Source organism: Diorhabda carinulata, chromosome 4 (assembly GCF_026250575.1).
Source record: "Diorhabda carinulata isolate Delta chromosome 4, icDioCari1.1, whole genome shotgun sequence".
NCBI lineage: Eukaryota > Metazoa > Arthropoda > Insecta > Coleoptera > Chrysomelidae > Diorhabda > Diorhabda carinulata.
This window is the reverse complement of record NC_079463.1, coordinates 4,558,714-4,583,402: the sequence shown is the minus strand read 5'-3', so window position 1 is coordinate 4,583,402 and position 24,689 is coordinate 4,558,714. Positions and strand designations below refer to the sequence as shown.

Below are 24,689 nucleotides of genomic sequence, written 5' to 3'. Positions count from 1 at the left end.
TGACATGGGTCCAAAAGCTGAGGAACTGAAGGCCATATCAGTTGAAGCTTACAACAAATGTTTAGAAAATTAGATTGAGCGATGACATGCTTGTATTGACTTGAAAGGAGCCAATTTTGGATACGGTGATGAAGATTTGTATTAAAATACATAAACATTTTTTCCTCAATTCTGATCAAATTTGTTGTTTGATAGATATAGATCCAGTTGAGACAATGTTTTTTTATTCAATTCTATTGATCTTTTATAACTTATAGATCCTCATCTTTTTCTTATTATGCCTTGTCCGTTAATAATTGTTGATTTGTCGTCCTGAGTGCATAAATTTATCATCACGATTTAGCGCCGTGTTTGGTCATTTTTTTTAATATTATTATTAGACATTACAATATTATTCAACAAATTTCATTCTATCATCATCCAAATATTGAAAGGTGAAAAAAACAGTATGAATATTTATATTAATGTACTTATCATTAATAAGAAATTTCTGTAATCACCCCCATCTAGTTTTTGGCAATACCAAAAAGTTGAAGTTTATCTTTATGAAAAAATTTGAATAATGTGAATCACACCTCTTAGTGCTTCTGATTTATTTGCTTAATATTATTCCCCTCGTGTGCAAATCCTCCCGAAATATTAATGCGCTGATTTTTCTTTTTATTTGTGATAAAAGTCTTCGGCTTTAGAACAACGCAACGAGGCGTTACCTACGATTTACAAAGGGCTTAAGTTATAAATCACATCTGATGATATGATTTAGTTCTTTATTGTTCGGTAGTCCGCGATGTTCGCTTTAATTATCTGTTATTAAAGGAGAAAATAAATAGCTTCTTCTAATTTATTGGTTTTTGATACAAAAATAAATTTTTAATATAATTCCATTAGGTTCGTTCGCATGAAGATTATTTACCTTAGAGCAACGACAAGAGAAATGAGGTTATGTCTTTACAACTTCTTTCTAACATCTAGCAGCAATTGTGCAAAAAATATTATAATTCTAATTGTTAAATACAAGTGATATAATAATTTATAAGAATAGGTTATAGACATCTAGTTCCATTAACATTTTTTTCTCTGGCATTCGGTGTAAGGGTTTGATGGAATTATTATCAAAGAGACTCCCATTAAAATCAGCTTCGTTGTAATCGAAGTAGCTGCGTAGAAGTATGCTAATGGAGAACGACTTAGGAGCTAAATGGAATTTAATTGAGAAGAGAGAAACGTCTGATTTCGAAACGTCGATCTTTAAATAAGATCTTGCCGTTTATGATTGAATTAGCTTTATGAAATGATATTCACAAACTAATCTCAGTGTAAATGATTTATTTGGAAACGTTTGACGTATCAAATTCATTTTACGAGGGCTGTCTGTAAAGTTTCCGACATCAACCTGAAGCGCTCAATATTATTGCGCATGCCTTGAAAGATTCTCACTAAAACCGATCAACAATTTTGGACTCTTAGTTTAACAATCGTATAAAATGGAAAAAATTGTGTATAGAGCTATCGTTGAATCTTAGTTTTTAGTCAATACGTCTACGCAAGTGAAAAAGAAGTTAGACAATGAGTCTCTGCAACATCATGAGTAGCTTAATCCATCAGCTCGACTGACGACGAGTGTTTGGAACGGTCAAAAACTGATACAAAATTCACCAAAAGTTACTGAATGGCCGTCAATTTTAGTTTAGAGACTTAGAAGAAAGCATTTGCTATACACTGACTGAAGAATGATCTTAGAGAAAATAATTAGAAATGATTCATATCAGATGACCGATTTTACATACATTTAACTACTTAATATTATTGTTATTGTTTCAAATGCTTAATTTAGTAATAAAGAAGCTTAAGATTATTACTCAGAAATCCTCATCTGATGAATAACTAATTGAAATTGTATTCGATTTGTTGAGGAAACAAAAAATAGAAGGAAAAGAGTCATCAGCAGGAAGCATAATCTAGATTATTGAACCTTAATGATAGTAATCGTCAATGGAAGAAAAATCACGATAGTAGATGATTTTTTTCATATTTTGATGGCTCACTTTGCACTTCCCTAGATTAAGAAAATATTCACCAAATGGTATTATACAATCGTCGGATTAAGGCTAGAGAGATAGAAGAGGTCTTGGCTGCAGCGTTTGCTCATTTTAGAACGAATGAACATTTCCCAGGACTTATTGACGCAACTCAAGCAAAATGAGTTGCATCGATTCATCATTGTAGATGGAACAAGTATTCACCACACTCCTGAAATGAGAAACCATCCAGAACAGTGGATTGCATAGGGCGAACCTGCTGCGAAAAGGCAAAGACGCTTTCATCGACCGGAAAAGTAATGGCGACCGTTTTTTGGGATAAATAGATCTATAGGAAAATTGCTTCTCCATCAGAAAAACGAACCTTTTCCCACTTCTTATTTACCAGATTTTGTTCCTAGCGACTATTTCCTGTTTTCCAACCTTAAAATTTCATTCGCAGAAGAGAGATTTTCGTCAGACGAGGACAAAAATGAAAATTATCATAGCAGAAAAGCGTCTTGTTTCATTGTTCATTCAGAAACTTTCAGATAAACCGCGTGAATTATTTCTGTACTATTTATGTAATCAAACTCTGATTTCATAATTTAATTTTAAGAAATCTATGCGAGGTTTATAACCGAATTTGAACCTCAAGTTTTGGAAATATTTCAATATCCATTCACTTTATTTCAGACTATTGTATGGAAATTGGGAAACATATGGATTCTAAGTGTGGAATCTAATTGTCGCTTCATAATTTGACAGTTTGTCTATACTTTGGAGTAGTGCTCGATTACAATCTCTCGGGAAAAGGGGTTCAATTCTATTCAAACTTCATAACGTATTTAGAAACAAAAGAAAAAGATGAATAAATGGATAATTTCGCAGAATTTACAAGAGACAAATAGTATTGAGGAATATAAAGAAAGAATTTACTGGAACAATTAGTTTCAAACTTTATTAAATTGGGACAATATAACAATAGAAATATTAGAAATTGAAATACATTTCTAGTAACGAGTATAATCATAAATAGGAATAGATAAAAAAAAGAAGTTGAAGGAAATAGGGCGTTTTATCTTCTGACATTATTATCAACACGGGTATTTGCACACATTGCTTGGATTGACGCCTATAGGCAGGTCAGTTACTACAGTTGAATTCCACAATTGCTTAGTGTGGCTGGTAGTGTAGATCGATTTCATAGACAAATCAAATTATACGTTTCACCTCAATAAAATAGTTGTTGACTTTCCACATACCAACAAAAACAGGAAATTTAAGTATTAGTTGATAAAAAAATGGGTTTTAATAGAAACTGTTATATTTTGAACAAAAGCTCTTTTCGAATTTTCATAATTATAGAAAATTGCACTAAAATACAATTTCAAAGATGATCGTACTGAACTATTGTTTTGTACACCAATAAACAAAAGTATCAACTTTCTGACCTGAAAACTAAAATAATAGGTTCGCGAAGTCAAAGAGTTCATGTTTACTACACACACATTGGCATAAACAGACAGTCAATATTCGATTTCATTTTAAAATTCTCTTGTCGTTAACCATTTGGCTCTATTGAAACAACATCCGATTCGTTTCGAATTACTATATCTATTTACATACATTTATCGAATGTTTGTCATTTTCGGTGTTTTCTGGAACCATACAAACAGGAAACATTTTGTGTAAACTAAATTATATCTATATATAAAGCGCACGTGGTTTTAGAAAGAGTGATTGATTCTAAAGCAGGTAATACACGATGGTCCAACGTTCGCGCCAACATTCGCGTTCCAACGTACGTCTGAACATTGAATGAAATCTGGAATATTACCTACAGTTACTTAAAGAAATGAAAACGCGACAAAAAGTGATGAACAGCATACAACAGATATAAATTATTTTAAAATGAACTAAAAGATATTAACAACTTTGGTTTTTTATACAAAAGACATAGCATCCAGGGAGGGTGGTGTTTCCAGCTTCGTTCCAATGCTGGATACTCCTTTGATCAGGGTCAGAAAAACCGACTTTCCATAGCCAGCATTTCAATGCTAACGTTGGAAGTGAAGCATTCCTCCAATCATACCAGTGTGCAACGTTGGAAGCATTAGACGCATCGTGTAGTACTGACTTAAAAGTGTCAACATTTAATCATATTCACGATGTTATAGTACAATAAATAATTGGAAATTTTAAGAAAGCTACATAGAAAAATAATTAAAACGCTTCCATTAGTTCAATCTGTATATTTTTGGCATCGATTTTTCCCTATTTCGAGCGATCAAATTCAATTTAAACTTATTAAAGACTCACGAAAATGCAATTAATCGATCAAAATATCTGATTATCCTGATTAACGAGGATTCGAAAATTTATTTTTGTCTCCTTTGCATGAAAGTTTATGTTGGAGCTGCGATAAATGATAAGAGCAGTGATGAGAGCAGCGACAAGAGTTTCTATGATATACCGTTTATTGTGAAGCTTCGATAATAGCGACGATATCTGCTTTGTAGTACAAGTGAAGCCATTGAGAAATTGATCGATTGGAAATATTTTTTTTAAATGAGTGATTCTGAAAAAGAAATTCATAAATGCCATTTAATATCATCATGTTAAAAAAGCGGAAGAACTCAAATTCTCTTCACACACTATAAACACAAGAGAATGTTTGGAGAATTTTATCATTTTTATAAACAATTAAAGGAGCTCTATGCAAATTTTATGGAATACAAGAGAATGAAAATAGAAACCTTTGACTACAAACATTCGCACATCTATGATAGAGTTGCTAAAAAATTTAGAAATCGTCATAGTAGACTAATTCTATCCGAAGAATAAACCTATTGTGGTGAATTTTTATTTGGTTCCCAAAGGGTCTCTTACAAATATTTTATAGATAAAACGATATCTATACCTATCACATTTGCATATATAGCTCGGACTGGTTTTGTAAAAACTATGCCTAACTATGACAATGGAATCTTATACCTAAAAGAGAAATTTCCCGAACTCAGACTCAGCAAGGCAAAAATTGGAGAATTGGAATTGCAGAACTGGAATTGGAGAATTGGAATTGGAGAATTGGAATCGGAAAATTGGATTTGGAGATTGAAGAATACAAACTTTGAAGGAAATCTGAATGATCCGGTAAAAGTCACCTGGAAATGTTTTGTAAATGTTGTTCAAAATTTCCTAGAAATTCATGAAGCAGAAAATTACAAATCAATGAGATTATAATTTCATACAAAGCTTTGGTATGTACTATGTCTTTGAAAATACAGATCCTGAACTCTCATTTGGATTTCTTCTCCAAGAATTTGGGTGCTGTGAGTAAAAAGGTCCAGAAAAGTTAGCGGGACCTACCAGAAGGCAAACATACACGAAAATCATAGCTATTTATCGTAAACTAAAGAATATAATAAGTGTTAGTGATCGTTGTATTTTTTATAAAAATATATCTCTTAATATCACTATGAAACCTGATCTGTCAATTGTTTTCTATTGAAATATTATTATTTGGCGACCATAGTACATTCAGAGTTTTCGTATGATGAAAAAAAATTCAAATTTTGTTGACCAATGTAATGAATGTTTTCCAATGATTCAGGTGGATGGAAATAATAATGTAACGGTTTTTCCTTTTTGTATTCATGGGGTAAATTAATAAACACTGTCTCTTACGTTCTTAATTTATTTACACTGCACAATACACTTAACTTATAATAATTAACTTATAAATATCAATTAGATAATTTCTGCGATTACTTTCATTAATTCGTACTTTCCACTACGACTATTTATTTACAACTAACTCACTGCGCTACATAAACTTATTTATATACCACAAATAGAATTCTACAAAGCTCTAGAACAAAAAGAATCACAAGAAATAATGAAATAGATTTTCTTAGAAATTATTTAAAAGAAATACTGTGATAACCCGACTTCTATAATAAAAATTTTATCGAAGACGCGTCCGTCATTTATAAAAAACAGATTAAAGGGCGTCGCGCGAATTCACCGAATTTTAAAATTCCATTGTAACCGTTCTCTCTTATAATGAATATACTTTCTATCAACAATTCACGTTAATTCTTTAAGCTAAGTCGATATCTTGAAGTAACAGTAAAATTGTAAAACTATATATACATTATTTAGCTATACATCGATTTTTGATCTGAAAATTATACGACGATGGCGTGTCAAGATGCTATCGCGCCAAAAATATACTCACCACATGCCATTGCTGTTATCCAAATGACTCCAATGGCCGTTTTAGCTCTTCCTGTAGTTGATTTGAACTTTAACGGGTAACAAATCGCGTACCAGCGATCAACTGATATGAAAGTCAAAGTCAGTACGGATACGGTCACCGAAACACTCTGTAATAAAACAAAAAAATTGATAGGTTGCTGTAGAATGTATAAAATTTTGAAACATGAATATAAGAATTCGCTTTGTCTGTATTTCCGATATTTATTTTGTTTTCAAGAATAGCTGGGAACGCAACGCTTTGACGACGACGAGGAGCTGCAGGTGTGCTGAGATTACATCGACAGTATTCTATAAAAACGATATTTCAAAGTTTACTCAACACTATGATAAGTGTCTCAATTTGTTCGGTAACTATATAAAAAAGTAGAATTTCAATATTTTCCATCTCGCACTCATGAACTGTTCGGTTAAAGGAATAAAATTTAAAGAGAAATTGCAAAAGTTCAGTTTGAATAAAACTAAAACCGGAATCAAACGGAAACTTAGAAACATACATACAAAATAAACTTTCAGCATTAAAGATAAAAAAAGTTATTATGAGAATTTTAACAAACAGTTGAGAAAAAATCTTTAATGCAAAAATAAAGAAGAAACGAATGATTCTCATAACATCGTAAATAATGAAAAATAATCTTGCAATAGAATAATAGAATATTGTACGAAAAGGATAATTAACAAAATTATTGATTTTTTAATTTTCAATCCACACCATTTCGCAAATTTCCAATGCCTAACTAATAGCAATCATTTGATTTTCAAGTGAAATATCTCGATATGTCATTTTGTACATCATGCAAATTTTCAGATCTTGGTGTGGCAGATCTGCCACCAAGTAGTGATCAGAATGATTGGAAATCGAAAGATCTGACATAGGGCGAGTATGATGTATGAAGTAGCTCTTCCCAACTCAATGTTGCTTGTATTAGGAAGATCGTTTCGTAACTTTCTTTGGGCGTAAAACAGTGTGACCAACACATTAACAATGAAATTCCCTTACCATGAGAAAAGGAACTAGGTCCAAAGGTTTAACGCCCATTAAAAAAAATTATTGAACACATGGTATCATATATGATACCATGGGCGTTTAAGGGTTAAAACGATAAGGACTGTATTTAGTTCACATTTTGCTTATTGATGTATAATTCTAACGATAGTTAATAAGACTGATTACATATTCTTGTTTATATGACTACCCTGACTTAAACAACCCCCTTATTTATCTAAGATTGCAGATGCAGCCCCTACTTACTATACATTATAAGCATTTTGTACACCCAATTTATTAATTTCCTACAAAAAAGATACTCGAAGTCATAGAACTAGGTATTTTCGGTTAGACAACCAAGATCTTCTTCTTCTTCCTCCAGTGTATAGGCATCATTGCCTGTTTTTCTTCACATCATTGCCTCTGCTCAGTCACCTGGGAGGTTGTCACTCCATCTTTTCCTAGGTCTTCCAAGGCTTCTTTGTCCTGCTGGTTTTTTGTCCCTTGATATTTTCACAATTCGTTCTTCCGTCATGCGGTCAATGTGCTCATTCCATTTTATCTTTCTATCCAGTACCCAGTCATTGATATTTTCTATCCCGCATGTTCGTCTTATGTTTTCACTCCTTTCTCTATCCATTAGTGTTCTTCCCGCTATTCTTCGAACTATTTTCATTTCTGTAGTCTCCAATATCCGTTTCGTTTTAGAGGTCTCAGGTCGGGTCTCTGCTGCATAGGATAATATAGGTCTGATTGCGGTCTTGTATATGCGGGCTTTTGCTTCAGTTCGAATGTATTTATTTCGCCAGATTGTGTCATTTAGGTATGCTGCTGCTCTTGAGGCTCTTGTAGCTTGGTTTCTTACTTCCGTCTCCACGTCCCCGTGTCCAGATATTTCGATTCCCAGATATTTAAATTTCATTTCCTGGTGTATTATTTTGTTATCTACCACAAGCTGACATCTGATCGGTGTCTAGGAAGTAACCATTGATTTTGTCTTTGCCGCTGATATTATCATATTGAACTTTTTGCTGTTTTGTTAAATTGGTACAATATATTTAACATATATTTACATATATATTTAACAACCAAGATCAACTGATAAATTCCCAATTGAACATATCTTGTATATGATTGGTAGAAGGTCATGGGATTTGAAGGGTTTCAGCAACGCTTTCTCACAAAATTGAGGTAATTTGGATTAGTCGTGTTGCAGATCTGTTGCCAATCGCCGAATACTATTCGATCAAAAATTAGTTCACCATAAATAACCGCATCATCAGTTTGTCCAAGCTCCAGGACGTTACCAATTCCGCGAGACATATTTTGTATATTATCAGTAGACATGTGTAGATAACCCAATAATTATGATATTTAAAACTATATCTCATTTTATATTATATTCAGCATTCTTTGTTCAATCATTAGTTTTAGAGTCATCAAGTTTAAAATAAAGTTAATTCTTATTCTTGAAATTTAACTCCATCAAACACAAACAATCGTTTGTTTGGAATGTAAATCTTGCAGTACTTCATGAGAATTCATTTGGAAAGTCATTGCTTCTTAAGTTTTAGATTATGACGTGGAACTCATGATCGCGATCAAAAAATGTTTTTTTCTGATTTATTTGATGCAATACATAACATTTGATGTGATGATTGACTTCGGGAAGATAACGAGTGACCTGCTCTGTTTATTTTTCCACTCTACTACAAATGTTTGAGATACAATCTGACACTTCCTGATTGATAGGATTCGGAGAGATCAAAATTTTAACTAAAAGAACCATCTTTAACTTTCATGAATATCTAATGCATTTGGATAAATGTCGCAAAATGTTTTTGGTAGTACACACCTTTCGGTTTCTAAACAGACTGACTTTTATTACCTTCATGGTAAGTGCATAGAAAGCACTGAAAGAAATGATCTAAAACAGGATCAAAACATCATACATTGGTGCTACGTATATACATATTTTGGTCTAAATTCAACTTTACTCAAACTCAAACTCAAAAAAAGTCGAATTTTCAATTATGTAAGTTCCAGTAAAATATCGACATGGGCGGAAACAATCTTACTTTTCATATTGCCTAATATATCTAATCTAATTCTAATTACCATATTAGTAATTCTTTATATAGTTCTGCAATTTTCCCCGCGCTCTTGTTTGATTAAATTGATTGTTCTGCTTCGCATTTTCCATTCGATTTAAACACATTTTTCTCCTTCTGCTCAATTTTTAACTAAGTCTGCAAACTGACGGTAATTTCATTTGGAAAAAGAAAATGTAATAAAGTCGAGTCAACATTCAACTTGTAAATATTCAGTACTGAAATACAGACAAATGCTTAATGAGAAGGAACTTATTCATTTAATATAAACTTTAAATTTATACTGCAAGATTAACAGAAAGGAAAAATTTTTTAAACTTACTAAAAGAATAATATAGAGATGAAATTCGTGAAGGCTGAATCCCGTTCATAGAAATTATAGACGCTTCACAAGGCAGAAATTCTCCTCAAGCCTACTAATATTCAAAAAATCTGTCATCTGGTCGCATCTTTTCCATATATCATTGAAATTATTATTCGAACAGAAATTCCATGCTTAAGAATTTAATATTACATCATACGTATTATATATTTAATACATTTCAAACTCGATGAGAATGAACATGTTTATGCTGATTCTGACATCTATAACGATGAAATTTTATTTTCCTCGACATGCTACAATTGGTAATGCATTGAATGAAATACATTTTCGAATACACCGAGTGATTCAAAGAGTGAGGAATCATTACTCTGGTGGATAAATGATGTAAATAAAACGTTGTTGCCATGTATCGTGTATTCAACACCGATTTTATAATACAGACGCACTGAACACTTATCTTGATATCCTTTATTCGATGTTAACAATTTCAAAGGATCTGTGATATTTTGGAAATTCACCTTAAATGTTGACTTCGTTCTTAAACAATTCCACAAGTCATAAGGTTGCTTCGTTACCATGCCATGCAGGATATTTGGTAGAAATTTATTTGTAAGCAATTTGGTAGGTTGTCATTATCACTTTTTACAATTTTGCTGTTCACTTCATTCGTCAGAGCTGCAGAATTGGATTTTCTTTTTTGTAGAAGCGCTTCTTTCTTTTTCTGCATAAGCATCCCGGAAATATTTGAACTACCTTCTCATAATTGGTAGTCTATTAGAATACCTGTCAAGTGTTGGGTCGAAGTATTCTCAAATTATTTTTCGCTCTTTACAGAATGACGAAAACTATTTCCGAAAACATATCTGCCTTTTTAGCGTTCCTTATTTCTAAACTTGAAGCTATTTCGAAATTTTGACCGACTTTTTGAGAATCCTTGGTGCAAGCAATAAAAACCGAAGTGGTTTGTACCAATTAGTAAACTTTTTTTGTTTTTACTCGTATTTATATCAACAACAATATAAATTACTTCTTTCCTTGAAAAGTTGTTATTTCAAGAGTCTTATAAAATAGGTTTTCATTAATCATTTTAATCTAGAAGATCAACTATGAGTAATTTCATTTTTTCCAACAATTTGTTGGAAGGTAAGTTGACAAGAATTTTTGTATAGTGAACTATATATAACCTTTGATGATAAATTTCATTTTGCGGCATTCCCCTAAGACTGGTTCGTAGTAGGCTTCGAAGTTGGGGTATGTTGTTGCGAAGTATATGAAAGTTTTTCCGAATACCGACACGAATAAGCAGCTTAAGAAGTTACGTAATCACTACATGCGAACGAAAAAAAAAGTTTTCTTCTATACCAAATAAATATACTTTTGCGGTATAAATAACACAGTTGTTAGAAAAATCTCTATACCATCTATTTATGAAATACAACGCTCAGATCGCACATATAACATTTGAGAGGATATTCTTTGCATATTCCATAACCATTGGTAATTCGAGTATTATTTGAGATATTATTATATATACAGTGGCCCGACTAGGCCCTCGTCCACGGCATCGCACTCAAAGGGACCTCGCGAGGTCTGTTTAGATAGGATGCCATCAAATGTCACAAATTTCAGGAAACAGGCTTTAATAAATGTACTGCAAAAGCATACGAATTCATAGAAAATAGCAGTGGTAGGATTTCAATGACTTGGAAAGAAAAAAGCCTATTAATTCCGCTGAAAGTAAATTCAGAATTGATTTTTTTACATCAACACAAGATTTACTACACTCATTGAATATTACAACAATTTTTTATTCTTGTACGACATAAATAATTTGAAATTTTTGCCAGCTTTCAAAGCACTGTAATGATTCATGTGTAGTACTTCAAAATGGTGAAAGAAAAGACATCTACCAAACTCTATTGAAGAAATGGAATTAGAAATGAACTATTTACATTGCTATTCGAATTATGTTGCATCGCAGCATCCACAGGAAGAAGTTATAAAATATTAAAAATTACTTGAAAAATAATAGGTACCCGACTATCTGGTTTAGCAATACTCTTAATTGAAGCAAAAATTAATAACAAATCCTTATTAAAGCACTTCAATGAAGCAAAAAGTCGAAAAACATTACTTTTATAAAACATTAAATCACTCAAGTTATAAAATAAAATCTTTTTTTACAATGTATATGCTTTTCTCTATTCTCCCACCACTCATTTATATTTTTTCACATGAATAGTATGTCGTATCAAAGCATGTTTGGAAAGAACAGGATACTCGCTGATGACACTTTGCTAGTCCACGCTACGCCGCTATACAAAGTGATGCTGTAGTTCGGTTTTGAGTTATTTATCATTATTAAATAGAGCTTCTGGTTTTCTGGTTTGTATATTCCACGTATCCTTCCAAACTAATTTTTCAGTTGAGCGTAAAGCTCAGTATTTATGGAGAGGTGAGGGAATCCAGAAGGAGGGTGATTGAAGGTGTTTGTAGGAATTATTTCAGAAAAACTGTAATTGATTTTTGATATTTACTTTTCAACTGTATCATAAAAATTATATGGATATTACTGGAAAGAATTATTGGGCATCCTCCTCTATTATTATCCTTATGTTTAATTGTGTTCACGATTTTTTTGCAGTGTGGAAAGCCATGGATCGAATACTACTTTTGTAGATTTTAATTAAGGTATCTGCTCCTCATTTTCGATGAGCGAGTGGTTTTTAATATGCCATTTTTTGTATAATTTGGATTGTCAAATTCCTCTCTATACTGGGTTGTAGAAACAATCCATATATAGGCACACCAGGATACTAAGGGAGATAGAGAATATGGCGGATATAGTAGACAAAGGTGTGTTGAAACAACGCACCGACTACACTACCGCCAGACTAACTTTTGATATAGATCTGAGCATCCTCATACCAACGAGAGAGGACTGGGAACAGAACCCAGGAACAGTAAGTAACTCGGACGGGTCTGTAAAGGACGAACGGACGGGAGCGGGAGTATACTCTGAAGTTCTGGGAATAAGGGAATCCTTAAGGCTTAGAAATGGCTGCAACATACTGCAGGCCGAGCTGTGGTCAATAGAACGAGCCGCGGAACTAATCCGAGGCAGAGATGAAACGGGGCGTGACATCACAATCTACACGGATAACCAAGCGGCTCTGAGATCACTATCGTCTACGGCAGTGAGATCTAGGTCAGTGGTGAGCTGTCGTGAAGCCCTGTCATGGATTCGTGAAAAGTTAGACTCTGTTGGATACCTGGACACAGCAATGTATAAGGGAATCAAATGGCAGACAAACTAGCCAAATTGGGAACGACCAGGAGCGGGAAAGAAACGGTGGGCTTGCCACTACCACCGATCAAATTGCTGAGAGATACGATAGATAGAATATTAGAGGGAGAGCACGGCAAGAGATGGAGTAATAGAGATGACTGTGCCATCTCACGCTCCTTGTGGCCAGTGCTATAGAAGAGGAAGACAACAGAATTGCTAGGCTATGGGAAAACCGCGTTCCGAAAGGTCGTAGCAGTGATTACCGGTCACTGCACAGTAGGCTCTAGACTCAGGAACATGAGTATCAGAACCGACGTTCTCTGTGCAGAATGTAGAAGAGGAAGAGAAAATAGAACACCTAATGTGTCACTGCAAGGCAATGTAGTCGATACGACTACAATGCATAGGGAGTGAAACATTGGAATGTCTGGAAGAAGCAGCGGAGCTGGGTGTTAAGGACCTGAATCACTTCATTGCAGACTGGAAAAGCTTGGGAAGGGGGCAAGGACCTGGCAATGGAAGGGGAGTGAAATGGTGCTGACTGAATAGTCAGCAAGGGCATCACAATGGGTCTAAGGCCTCCGAGTGGATCTCGGCTGAAAAGTGGAGATCACCCTGTTAACCTAACCTTCCTCTCTATATATTGAAACTTGAATCACATAAAAATTGGAAACAAAGTCCCTCTTCTAAGTTATTACAAATTTTATTTTGGTGGATATGTAGTAACGAATAATATCGTCAATGTTAAATGATATATTGATTAAAGTCTTGTTCCGAGACATCTGAACAAATTGGTTTGATGGGAATAACAAATTAGTTCATTATCCAGAATTATCATCTTCGGCTGATTATGAATTATTAAAAGACTAAAACAGCTTAAGGAGTATACTTTATGTTAATGGATGACACACTAAAAGGGTGGAAATTAATTATGAAAAAACTATATGGAAAGAAAAATAATCGAAACAGTAGAGATTTTTTTAACATTGATGTGAGTAAAACGAAAAACAAAACACGAAATATAAATGAAATGATAAAATAATTACAATCCACGTCAAATTTTGTGCTTCGTTGTTTGAATGATTAGCAGTTTTTCTAATACATAATTTTACTCTAGCTGGTTATCATCAATAGAGATTCTTTCAAACTAGATGATTCTAATTACACATAAATATGGTAGGCATTTGGTTATATAAGGTATAAAGGAGCTGTGAAAATTTGCGGTTACTTGTAAAGACCATTAAAGCAATAAACTAGTATCACACATGTTTCTTGTAAGGGTTGAGACACGCAGTTATTCGAAAGGGCTCCAAATTTGGAGCAAATTACTATCGCTACACCATAGAGAATTCGACGTGAGGTAGCGTACATGTGAGATGCATATAGATTATATATACCAGAACCGACATTACCATAAAACTCAAATTTTCTATTAAACTCAAAATTTTCATTACGTCCAATTTAATTAGATAATAAAACAGAAAATTGCAGTTATATATCATTAAGTGGGATGAAGTTAGTTGAATACATAATTGATTCGAAGTTTTCATTAATTTTTATAGCGTTTTACGAATTAGTTTTATTCCAAATATATTTCATTAGCGGCTGAATACTAAAAATTGCAATTAAATAACAATAATTCGGTTGAATAGGTATTTACAGAGTGTGGTACATTTTAAGCAGTCATCCCCTCTCGGTAATCACCCTGCAGTGCCACAAACCAGCTCCTCCCAATTTCTATAGCAAGTTTGATCATGTTTACGTGATATGGTGTTAGTGTAGAGCAAAGCTCTTTGGATGTGAGGCCGCGGCTCTTTACTTCATACGGAAATATTTTTGATTTTATCTAAAAAACAAATTTTAGAATCGTCCTAAATCTATTAAGGAGAATTAGGCAGCGAATCCATCTCTAAGCGACTTTTTTCCGCCTTCTTCCCCATACGTGCCATTATCCTCTAAAACAGTACAAGATAGAATGGCTAAAATGTCTTCTAATGTAACATATTTGTAGGTAGGAGATATTCAACTTTCTTCTGCCTTGCTATCGATGGGTCATGTGATGTAAAAAACGTCACAAGTTCCTCTTATTATCAGTTATATGTCTTTTCAAGGTTAAAGCTAGAGAGGATCGATTTAAATAGAATCGTTTCAATAGTAACTGATGGAACCAGAAGTATAACAAGAAAAAATGATAGAGCAACAATAATTCTCTAGAGAAAAATAAACCAAGAAATTTAGAAGTTTCACTGCACCAAGAAGCGTTTTATGACCAAAATTGTCCGGCCAAAATAGTTGAGGTTATGAATTTGGTACTCTACCACTGTCAACAGATGGTTAAAAAAATTATTTTATGGTGGATATCAAAACGAAATTGAATGAGCTGAATTTAAATTTGTTCTTTTTGCAGAAGATAATCAAATCAGTTAATTATTTCATTCGCTGAGTAAATCGTTTCAACACAAATAATCTATATTGAGACATTTGGAATTAAAACTGGATCTTAGAAACGCATTGGATCGATTTTGTGGAGTGGTGGAATCGAAAAGTAAGTTAGAAGAGCAGGACGTCCAGAAATGTATGTACTCAACGTATTAAAAATGGACAGCTTTGAAAAGAATGCCGCGAGTTGGAATTTGGAGTGCTGACAATCTTCGGATCGATATATTCGTGCATGAATATAATTAAAAGTAAAGTAAGAAGCCAACTAGTCAATGTAAATTTACAATCATGTTTGAAGCTTGAAACAAATGATGAACCAAATTTATCCAAACTTTCTAAAACCATACAAAGCCAACGCTCCCATTGAATTTGTTCGCCCAATTGTTTCTTATTGAAGTACAAATTAGGATTGTAAGTAAATGTATAGTTGTTTCTTTTTTTACTTAAATGATAGGTAATTATCCAATAATTCCACGACAAATATATGAATAAACAGATATTTTTTCGTGTGAATAAAAGATTAGTTTTTCTCCGAAAAAATGTATACTTAGTCTTATTTATTATTGGCAATAAAAAATGTTGTGGCTCTTTAAAAATTTCGTAAATTGTTATTTTTGGTGTAGAGCGTTGCAGTGTGACAACAGGACAAAAACTGTTGAAGTGGTAAAGTCGTAAACGCTCAATATACTTTGCTGAGTGCACCAAGTCTTTCGTCATATTTCACTGATTCACGACCTTCTCATAAACACGAGGAGGTAATAGCACAAATCTCCGTGCACTTTATTGAATGTTTGCATAATTCTTTTGTCAAAACTGTAATCACAATTATTTGTTTATTTTCGCCTAACTTTCTGTGTCCAAATTTATACCGAACGTTGAACAACGTTGAGCAAAGAAAAGTTTTAACTCCAGTTAAAAATTTGAGAGGTATCCAAAAAACGAATCAAGTAGTTGTAACAAGCCTATTTTTTATTTATAAATCTATAATACAAAGAGAAAACGCAGTCAGGTTTAATTACATAATTCAAATATCTTCAGAATCTCTTTCATATAGTTTTGATTGGTTTCATAATTCATCTCAACCACAATTGAAGTTTCCATGTCACTTACAAGTCGTAATGCCCTGAACAAAATTTATTATCGTATATAATTAGTAGAATTGCTTCTAATGCTACTTCGACGCAAACAACATTGATTTGAAATCTACGGATAGAAATTAATTTGTTCGAAGAAACAATTGATATTGTCTGACGGCACAAAAATAAATTGAAATTATAATGTCAGTGTCATGTTAATATTGAGTTGGATACAAAATTAAATTATCAATATTCAAATCATAGGAATCGGTTAAATATTTTGGTTGTTAAGAAGAAGAATGTAGTATAAAAATGTAAAACCACGAAAAAAATCTGTACCTAACGTTCTTTTGTATATATCCAAAAATACACGCAAAATTTTACCAAATTTGAATGGCATCAAAGTACGAGACACATCTATAAAGTGAATTTCCATTGCGACGAACTTTGAGAAAAATATTTATCACTAGCAAGTACAATTTCAATATACACCATCAGAATTGAGATACGTCTCATGAGATCAACTTTTGCATTCCTTTCCTTGCCGAAAATAGAAGATCAAACAACTTCTATCCAAATTTCGTCACAAAAGTTGCTGTGCGACGAGCCCAAAGTAAACGAGCTTTGTCTTGGTGAAGCACAACGTACTTTAAGAATTTTATACTTCTTACTTTGAATAGCTTTCCATAGTTTGCGCAGTGTTTTAAAGTAACTGTTTCACCACCAAAATCGAAACCCCTGTCGTATTGTAAGATGAACTATCGTTTTGTAGAGCTCTGACTTCGGTGAATAAAACCAGCCTGACACAGACGTCTTCGTCATAGCCAGAACGCTCATCAGAGGACAGGAAGTTCTTAAAGTCAGTCAGTCAGATTTAGTCACAAAAAATGCTGTACGGCGAACTTTATGTTTCTTGCTTTGAATAGTACTTCGCAAATTCCAAAGTAATGGTCAGCGTTTAATGTTTCACCGTGTACTTTTGCGCCGACAGCGTTATTTTGAATTTCTTTCTGACCAAGTCAGTCTCTTTACTTGACAGCTTCTTAGTTTCCGGAATGATTATTTATTATAATATTGATTTGATTCGAATATGAAATCAATGATTTGGTGATATTCATACTGAACAAACTGTTTACACTACTACTACACCAATACTCACAATTACACTACCTGCGTTTCTATTATCAAGCTATCGTCTTCAGTAACTAGTTTACCTTCAGTCTCTGAAGACGATAGGTTCAAAACGCGCTTCAGGCAGTGCAATTGTGTTTCTGGAGAGACAATGTAAACAGTGTGTTCCAGAAGAAAGATTTATTTATATGTTCATTATTAGCGTGTATTTAATTCCATTCCACTCCATAGTTTTTGTTTCTAATTCAATTTATGTTCCACGAATTGACTGTGTTGATGAACGGCAAGAAGTAAAACAATATCGATCGCAAGACTCTTGATTTTCACCTTGTTTATTAGTCACCTATTTCCTATTCGTATCAGTGTTTGATGAGAAAGTCATTTACTTTGTCTACAAGCCCTATTAGGTTTCAGAGAGATGCTGGCTTTTACTTTGTATTGTTTACATCGAGACTAAATAAATTAAATGCTAATTTAGAATTAACATAATGGTAAATTCAATGAGTAATTCGTTTTGTGGTAATAAATGTTATAAAATTGTTTTGTCCACAAATTATTGAAAAGTATTACAACTATGTTAATGTTAATGTTTGTTTAGACTCTTTCTAGAGTGAAGCTTTTATATGAATATGAAATATTTGTAGAATCAATGAAATAAATATTGAAAGGACTGCTGATAATTTTTTATGTAAAAATCAAACACAAGAAAGCAAATCTTATTACACTCGAGGAGTCCAAGTGATGCCTGGCGTGTGGATATTGATTTTGACCTCCTGTAGTTTATGACGTGCATTGGTAGTTGATTCAACAGAAAGCAGTCGTGATAAATTGACGTTCTGGGTATCTGCAGACGACTGTGTTAATGAAATACCTGTTGGAAATGATGCTCTGTGCTATGATGGATAGCTCGCAAGAGCATTTGCCGTAAAACAGCATAGAAGAAGGGTCGCTCTATACTCTAAGCTGTCCAAGTTTCTGGTCAACTCTGGGTCGTCTATAAAACGAATTGTTCTCTTCTATATTGAGTCGAGCATGGTATGGCTCCAAATACGCGAGCAATTCTCTAATAATACTTTATTTTAAAAACCTATGGTATATTTTAGGATCGTATAACATGTAAATTCCTGTGTTTGTTCGGTGATTCCCCAGTAGAAACCAACAGAACTCACATAATATCCTAGTATATAGTTAATAATAAATGGCAATATTATTCTATATGAAGTTCTAGGAAATTGTAATGAATCCATCGATCATGCAATTCGATTTAAAGTTGCTGAAACTCAAATTACATTTAACTAAAACAAGAACCAAATCAAAACTTTCTGACAACAAAATATTACTTAAAACTTTAATAGATGTGAAAATATTTTTTTCTCTCGATAATAGATGATTTTTGGTGTCAAAATATATTGTATACTTAGTTGTCCCAACATTTGGATACGAAATTTGTCAACTACAAAAAGAACTCTCATTTATTCCGGGGAATAAGAATGTTGTAAGTAAATATAACTTGTTAAAAATTCTTCCAGACATTCTGTCATATTTTCAAAACAGAAAATAATGGAAATATATTAAACTCAATCTCATTACTATTAGTTGTATAGAACATAATTAAAATGCTCATTAGTCTGTAGACTCTGCAGTGGAATTTATTGTGACAATATACCTGATGCTGCAGTATAATCCAGTCAATAGAGGCTCAAAAAGGGGGTTCAGCTTACATCAAATGCGGGATCGTTTTTTATTTTTTTATGTTGTTTGGGACCATTAGGTAGTAATTAATCCAAGTTTCCGTCATCCCCCCCTCCTTGCTTCTTCCGCCATCTTCAAAAAACTGTTAGAAATCGGCACTTTTTTCAGTTTTCGGTTTTTAGCTCATTCCCAGCTCATTTTTTTGAAGATATGTTTATATAAGAAAATGTAGATTACTAAATTTCCAACAAATTTGTTTTGAAAGTTTTTTTTTGTAGGCCCAAGCATATTCGAGCTATGAGAAGGCGAAAAAGGTCGAAAATTGGAGATTCGGCAAATTTTTCACTTTCGCTCCACTTACCATCGCAAAAACAGGGGGAAGACTTGATCTCAGCGAAACGTTTATAGAATGAAAGTTGTAGAGAATTTAATTTTCTCTAAAATCATTTATTGAAAAAAATTTGACGAGCAATGGGTAGGAGTGGGGGTAAATTAAAGAAAACTAGAAGAAATGCGTTTTTTGTGATTCAGCCCGTCTGGAGGAAAGTTTTTTGTTTTCATTATATTACAACCATTTTTTGAGCACAGCAGTGCATCTAAATAATATTTAAACCATTTTTTGTATAAATGCAACCACACAAACGCATATATAATATAATTAATATAATTTTTTTGAAACTTTATTGTAAATAACAAAATATATTTCATCAATAAATTGTTTAATGAATAAATATTTTTTATTTATTATATTATTTATACGATTCGTGTATATCGTCGATATTTTACAGATACGCATAGGAATTCTTTAGGATAAACACAGAAGATGCTATCACTGATAAAATAACTAGAATGAAAACGGTCAAATCAAATTTGTTGGAAATTTAGTAATCCACATTTTCTTATATAGACATATATTCCAAAAAATGAACTGGGAATAAGCTAGAGGCCGAAAACTGAAAAAAGAAAACTTGGATTAATTACTACTTAATGGTCGCAAACAACACCAAAAAATAGTAGTAGATATCCTAGAAAGCGACGATCTGTCCAATGTCGAAATTGTGGACACAAGACGTATGTTTGTTATATATTATATTGTTTATTCCATTCTTCACACTTAAACATCATCGTTCACCCTTTTCATTTTATTTTAACCTCTCATCATAAAAGTATAGAGCTTCGTTATTATAATCAGGGTAAAAATTCAATCGGAATGACAGAATTTCGAAAAATTGCGAAATTCGAAAAATTAATAAACTTTGAAAGGCTTAATCTCGGAAACTATTGGATCTGCAGACGTAGTTCTAGTACCAAATTGTAGCAAATTTATTCTACTTTAAAAACTCACTAAAAAGTTTTTTCGAAAATCAGTCCTTTAAGGTTTTAATCGCCAAAATTTCAGAAAAGAACCCGCTTCTTCCGTGGTTTTCTCGATTTTTGACAAAAATTGCGTATTCAATAGGTCAATATCATAAACAAGTCTGCAGAAAATCAGAAATAAGGGATTTGACGCATGCTGTGATGTATAAAGTTACTGGACTAAACCTATTTTAGCGATAAACGTTCATTTCACTTAGCGGAAATCACGTTTTATAACCTCAAGATGCCACTCTAAGGCTCTCAAAAGGTATTGTAATGGATATACTCAAGAAATCTTCATGAGTAAATTTCTACTTTCAACGAACTTGTGAAGGATCGTAATATAGTGCCAATTATGAGATTGCTACGTATTTTCCAATTCGAGATAAAACTGTGTCATAAAAAAATGTATTCCGATGATTTTGTTTCATCATCTTGTATTGTGATTGAACAAACAACTTTTTTCATTTTGAACATGGAAAATATAAAAGTATGAAATGTTTCTGCGGTATAAGTAAATTTTTATTAGTAATGTATCTCAGAATCGTTCAGGAATTGTGCTCAATTGATTCCATTTACTAGAAAAAGGAAACTTCTATTTCTAAACGGTGGAAATCTGAGGCACTTTGTTTCTATAGCATCGGCACCCAGCTGACCTGAAATAACCGATGAAAACTTAAAGAAATAGGCAAAAATCTAGAGGAAATGGAGGTTCCAATATCAGAAAGCAGCATGGAATACTGTTATTGGCATAGAACCTTCTCTGTGATCTAGAATGTGGATTAGTTTCTGAACATCCAGATCATTATTGGGTTAACATGATTATAGTTTTCGAGAAGTCCTAGAGATATACTTATTTGTGTCGTTAATGTCCTCTATCTACTGATATTGAGTTATTTATTAAAATGTCATCGAAAAAAATATTTTGCAACCCACCCGAAACATATATTTTGTACTCGTACGATTATCAAAACTAATCTACAGCTCGGTTTCTATACTTTGTACAAAATATGCTACGTTTTGTGCTCGTTGTACAATAAACTAATTTGAAATCAAGTATTTGAAGTACCTGGAAAATTAAAACAATATAGCGCCCGTGTGAAAATTGAGAAACAAAAATTAATCAAGTATAGACCGAAAGTGATTACAGGCTCGAGGCTTGAAAAATATGTCGATCGATTCTAAGCAAATTGCGGCTAACGTATTTAGGGACCTTCTAAGGAAATGGATGTTGATAAGACTAAGAGGAAAATTTCACATGCGACATATAAAATTTTAGATGTACTATATAGATGTATTAAATAATATTTTATATATCTCATAGCTATTGGAAATATATGCAGAAAAAGGTAGAAGAGTATCCGATTAAATCTTTATGATAAAACATCTGATTACTGGTTATTATGAAAATGAGATACCAACACAGACCTTTTTTGTTAACTTCAAAAGAGCTTATGGTAGTGTGAAAAGAAAAAAGTTAATCCAAATATTACGAGAATTAGAAATTCCAAACAAACTAATTCGACTAGTGAAAATGACATTAGAGAACACAACAAATATAATAAAAATTAATAACAAGAAGAGTGGACCTTTCAAAACACAACAAGGATTAAGGCAAGGGTACCCCCTATCAACGGTACTATTCAATCTACCTTTGGAAGTCACCAACGCTTAGCTTATGCCGATGATGTTGTTAGGAAGAAACAGAAGAAAGTTTAAAGAAACCACAAAGCAACTAATAACAGTAGCTAAAGAGTTAGGCCTACACTTCAATAATGACAAACAAAGTTTATGGAAATAAAGAATAAATGTGGAAGTAAGACAAAAAACAATTTTAAAGTACATAAACATAATGGAACGCTGATAGAATTCAAGAAACTAGAAAATTTCATGTATCTTGGTGTTCTACTAGATAATAAATGCCAAGAAGAAAAAAAAATCGAACTAAAACTTGCCAAAAGTAACAGCTTTGCAGTTAGTCTTAGAAGAATATTAACATGGAAAGAGACAATGTTGAGACCCACCCTGACATACGCCTGTGAAACTTTGATAATGACAAATAAAACCAAACAAAGATTGGATATTTGGGAGAGAAAAATATTAAGAATTTTTAGAGGAAAGCAGACAGAGTTGGGATGGGAGAGTAGATCAAACCATGACCATAACTAGGTCACTTGGAACGAATGGACGAAGACAGGCTCTTGAAACGAGTTGCATGGAAGATACCAAAGGGCAATTTTATTTTGATATAGACTTAAAATTAGTTGAAACGACAATTTTTTATCAATCTATATACTGATCTGAACATAATTCGTTATCATCATAATTATCATAATGTTTTTGAGTGTGTTCAAAGATATCGTAAACAGAAACATCTACTGAAGACTGTTATAGATGAGTCAAATTGATAACTTACATCGACGACCCATTTATTATTGTGGAACTAATAGGTGATGCCATGATTTTAGAAACACAAACACGAATGTATCCGATATTAATATTTTATATAATATAATTCAAAATATATTTATGTAATGCATCAATATGGCCCAAATTTAGGCATATTATATCTATAGCAGGTATCATAATCACATAAACTAAAGCTTCGATATTCAAAGTATATCCCAATGTTCAAAAAAAACCCTTCTTTGGGTTTAGATGCAAAAAATAGTCACGCATATTTCACAACTCCATTACATTCAAATATTTTTCCACGCAAATATTTCGCCATGGATCTGATTAAATTAATTCGATGGTGCAAAATCCGGACTAAATGATGGATGTGGTAGAAGCTCAGTACCATTAAGTTCTTCGATCTTATTCCGCAGTATATAGGGTTGTAAGAGAACCCCCTTTCGAGTAACTACACCTGGATATTTCTCCAATACTATTTATTCTAGTTATCAATCAAAGCAGTCAGGTTTAGTTCCTAACTTAACACTTGAATCCTGATGCGTTCGTTATGAATGGTAATTTATCGAAGGAGCTTAAATTTCTATTTGAATTTATTTTTTTTTTGTATAATGTTGTAAAAAAAATGATGTATGCATAAAGTATCTTTGTTTCACGAATGGAACTTTTTCATTTCGTGAAAAAAATGCCACTTTATGCACTTATTATATAAATTACTATTTCAAGCAGTTTAATCTTGAGTAATTTACGGGAAACTTCAGCACTGGACCTTGATGAAAATATTAAATACCCTTAATCGGTTTTGCTCCTTCCTGGAAAAATATTCTGCGGACACCATTGAACATTATAGTTTAGTAGATACTCAGAATTCTGGAATTTGCTATTTCGTTTTGGAAAATTACATTCCGGGAATATTACCCAAGTGATTAAATCTTATTTAACAATAGTGTACCCTTATTAACAGAGAAATACTATTTAGGTACATGATGAATTTACGTTTGTTGTTTCTGTTTAATATGGAAAGTTAATAGAACTATTCTATATGGTTTGAGGAATATATATATTACAAATAGCTTCACCCTACAATAGTATACAATTCAATTGTTTTCAAAACCTCTACCTGGTCTGACCTAGAGATGGCTACTCCAGAAATGTTGAAGAAAATCCACAAAGTGGTACTGGATGATCGACGATTGAAAGTGCGCGAGCTACTAGACATGGTAGGCATTTCAAAAAGTGCGGTACATCGCATATCAACTGAAAATTTAAACATGAGAAAGCTGTGCGACGTGAAGATGTTTTCATCGAGAGTTTGGCAATGTTTCACAGAAATAAAACCGAGTGGCGTCGTTTCATAACCATAGATGAAACGTGGGTCCATCACTTCACACCCAAAACAAAAGAACGATAAAAAAAATGGACTGAAAAGAGAGAACCGGCTCCAAAGAAGGCAGAGACCGTTCAACTGCATCAAAATGGTATAGAGAACCACCATATATATCCAATGACTAACGTTTCTATTGCATTATTTTAATATTATATCAAGGATAACTCCCCAAACATCTTCCTTT

At 32.9% G+C, this 24,689-nt stretch overlaps 1 protein-coding gene across 1 annotated transcript in view; it reads right to left on the bottom strand.

Annotated features, from left to right (window-relative positions):
* Window positions 1-24,689, bottom strand: part of LOC130892953 (orexin/Hypocretin receptor type 1-like) — a 79,092-nt gene that overhangs the window by 32,303 nt on the left and 22,100 nt on the right. The window contains exon 4 of the mRNA XM_057798704.1: window positions 6,262-6,409. Within this exon, the coding sequence (XP_057654687.1) occupies window positions 6,262-6,409 (148 nt within the window). The remainder of the gene's footprint in view (window positions 1-6,261; window positions 6,410-24,689) is intronic.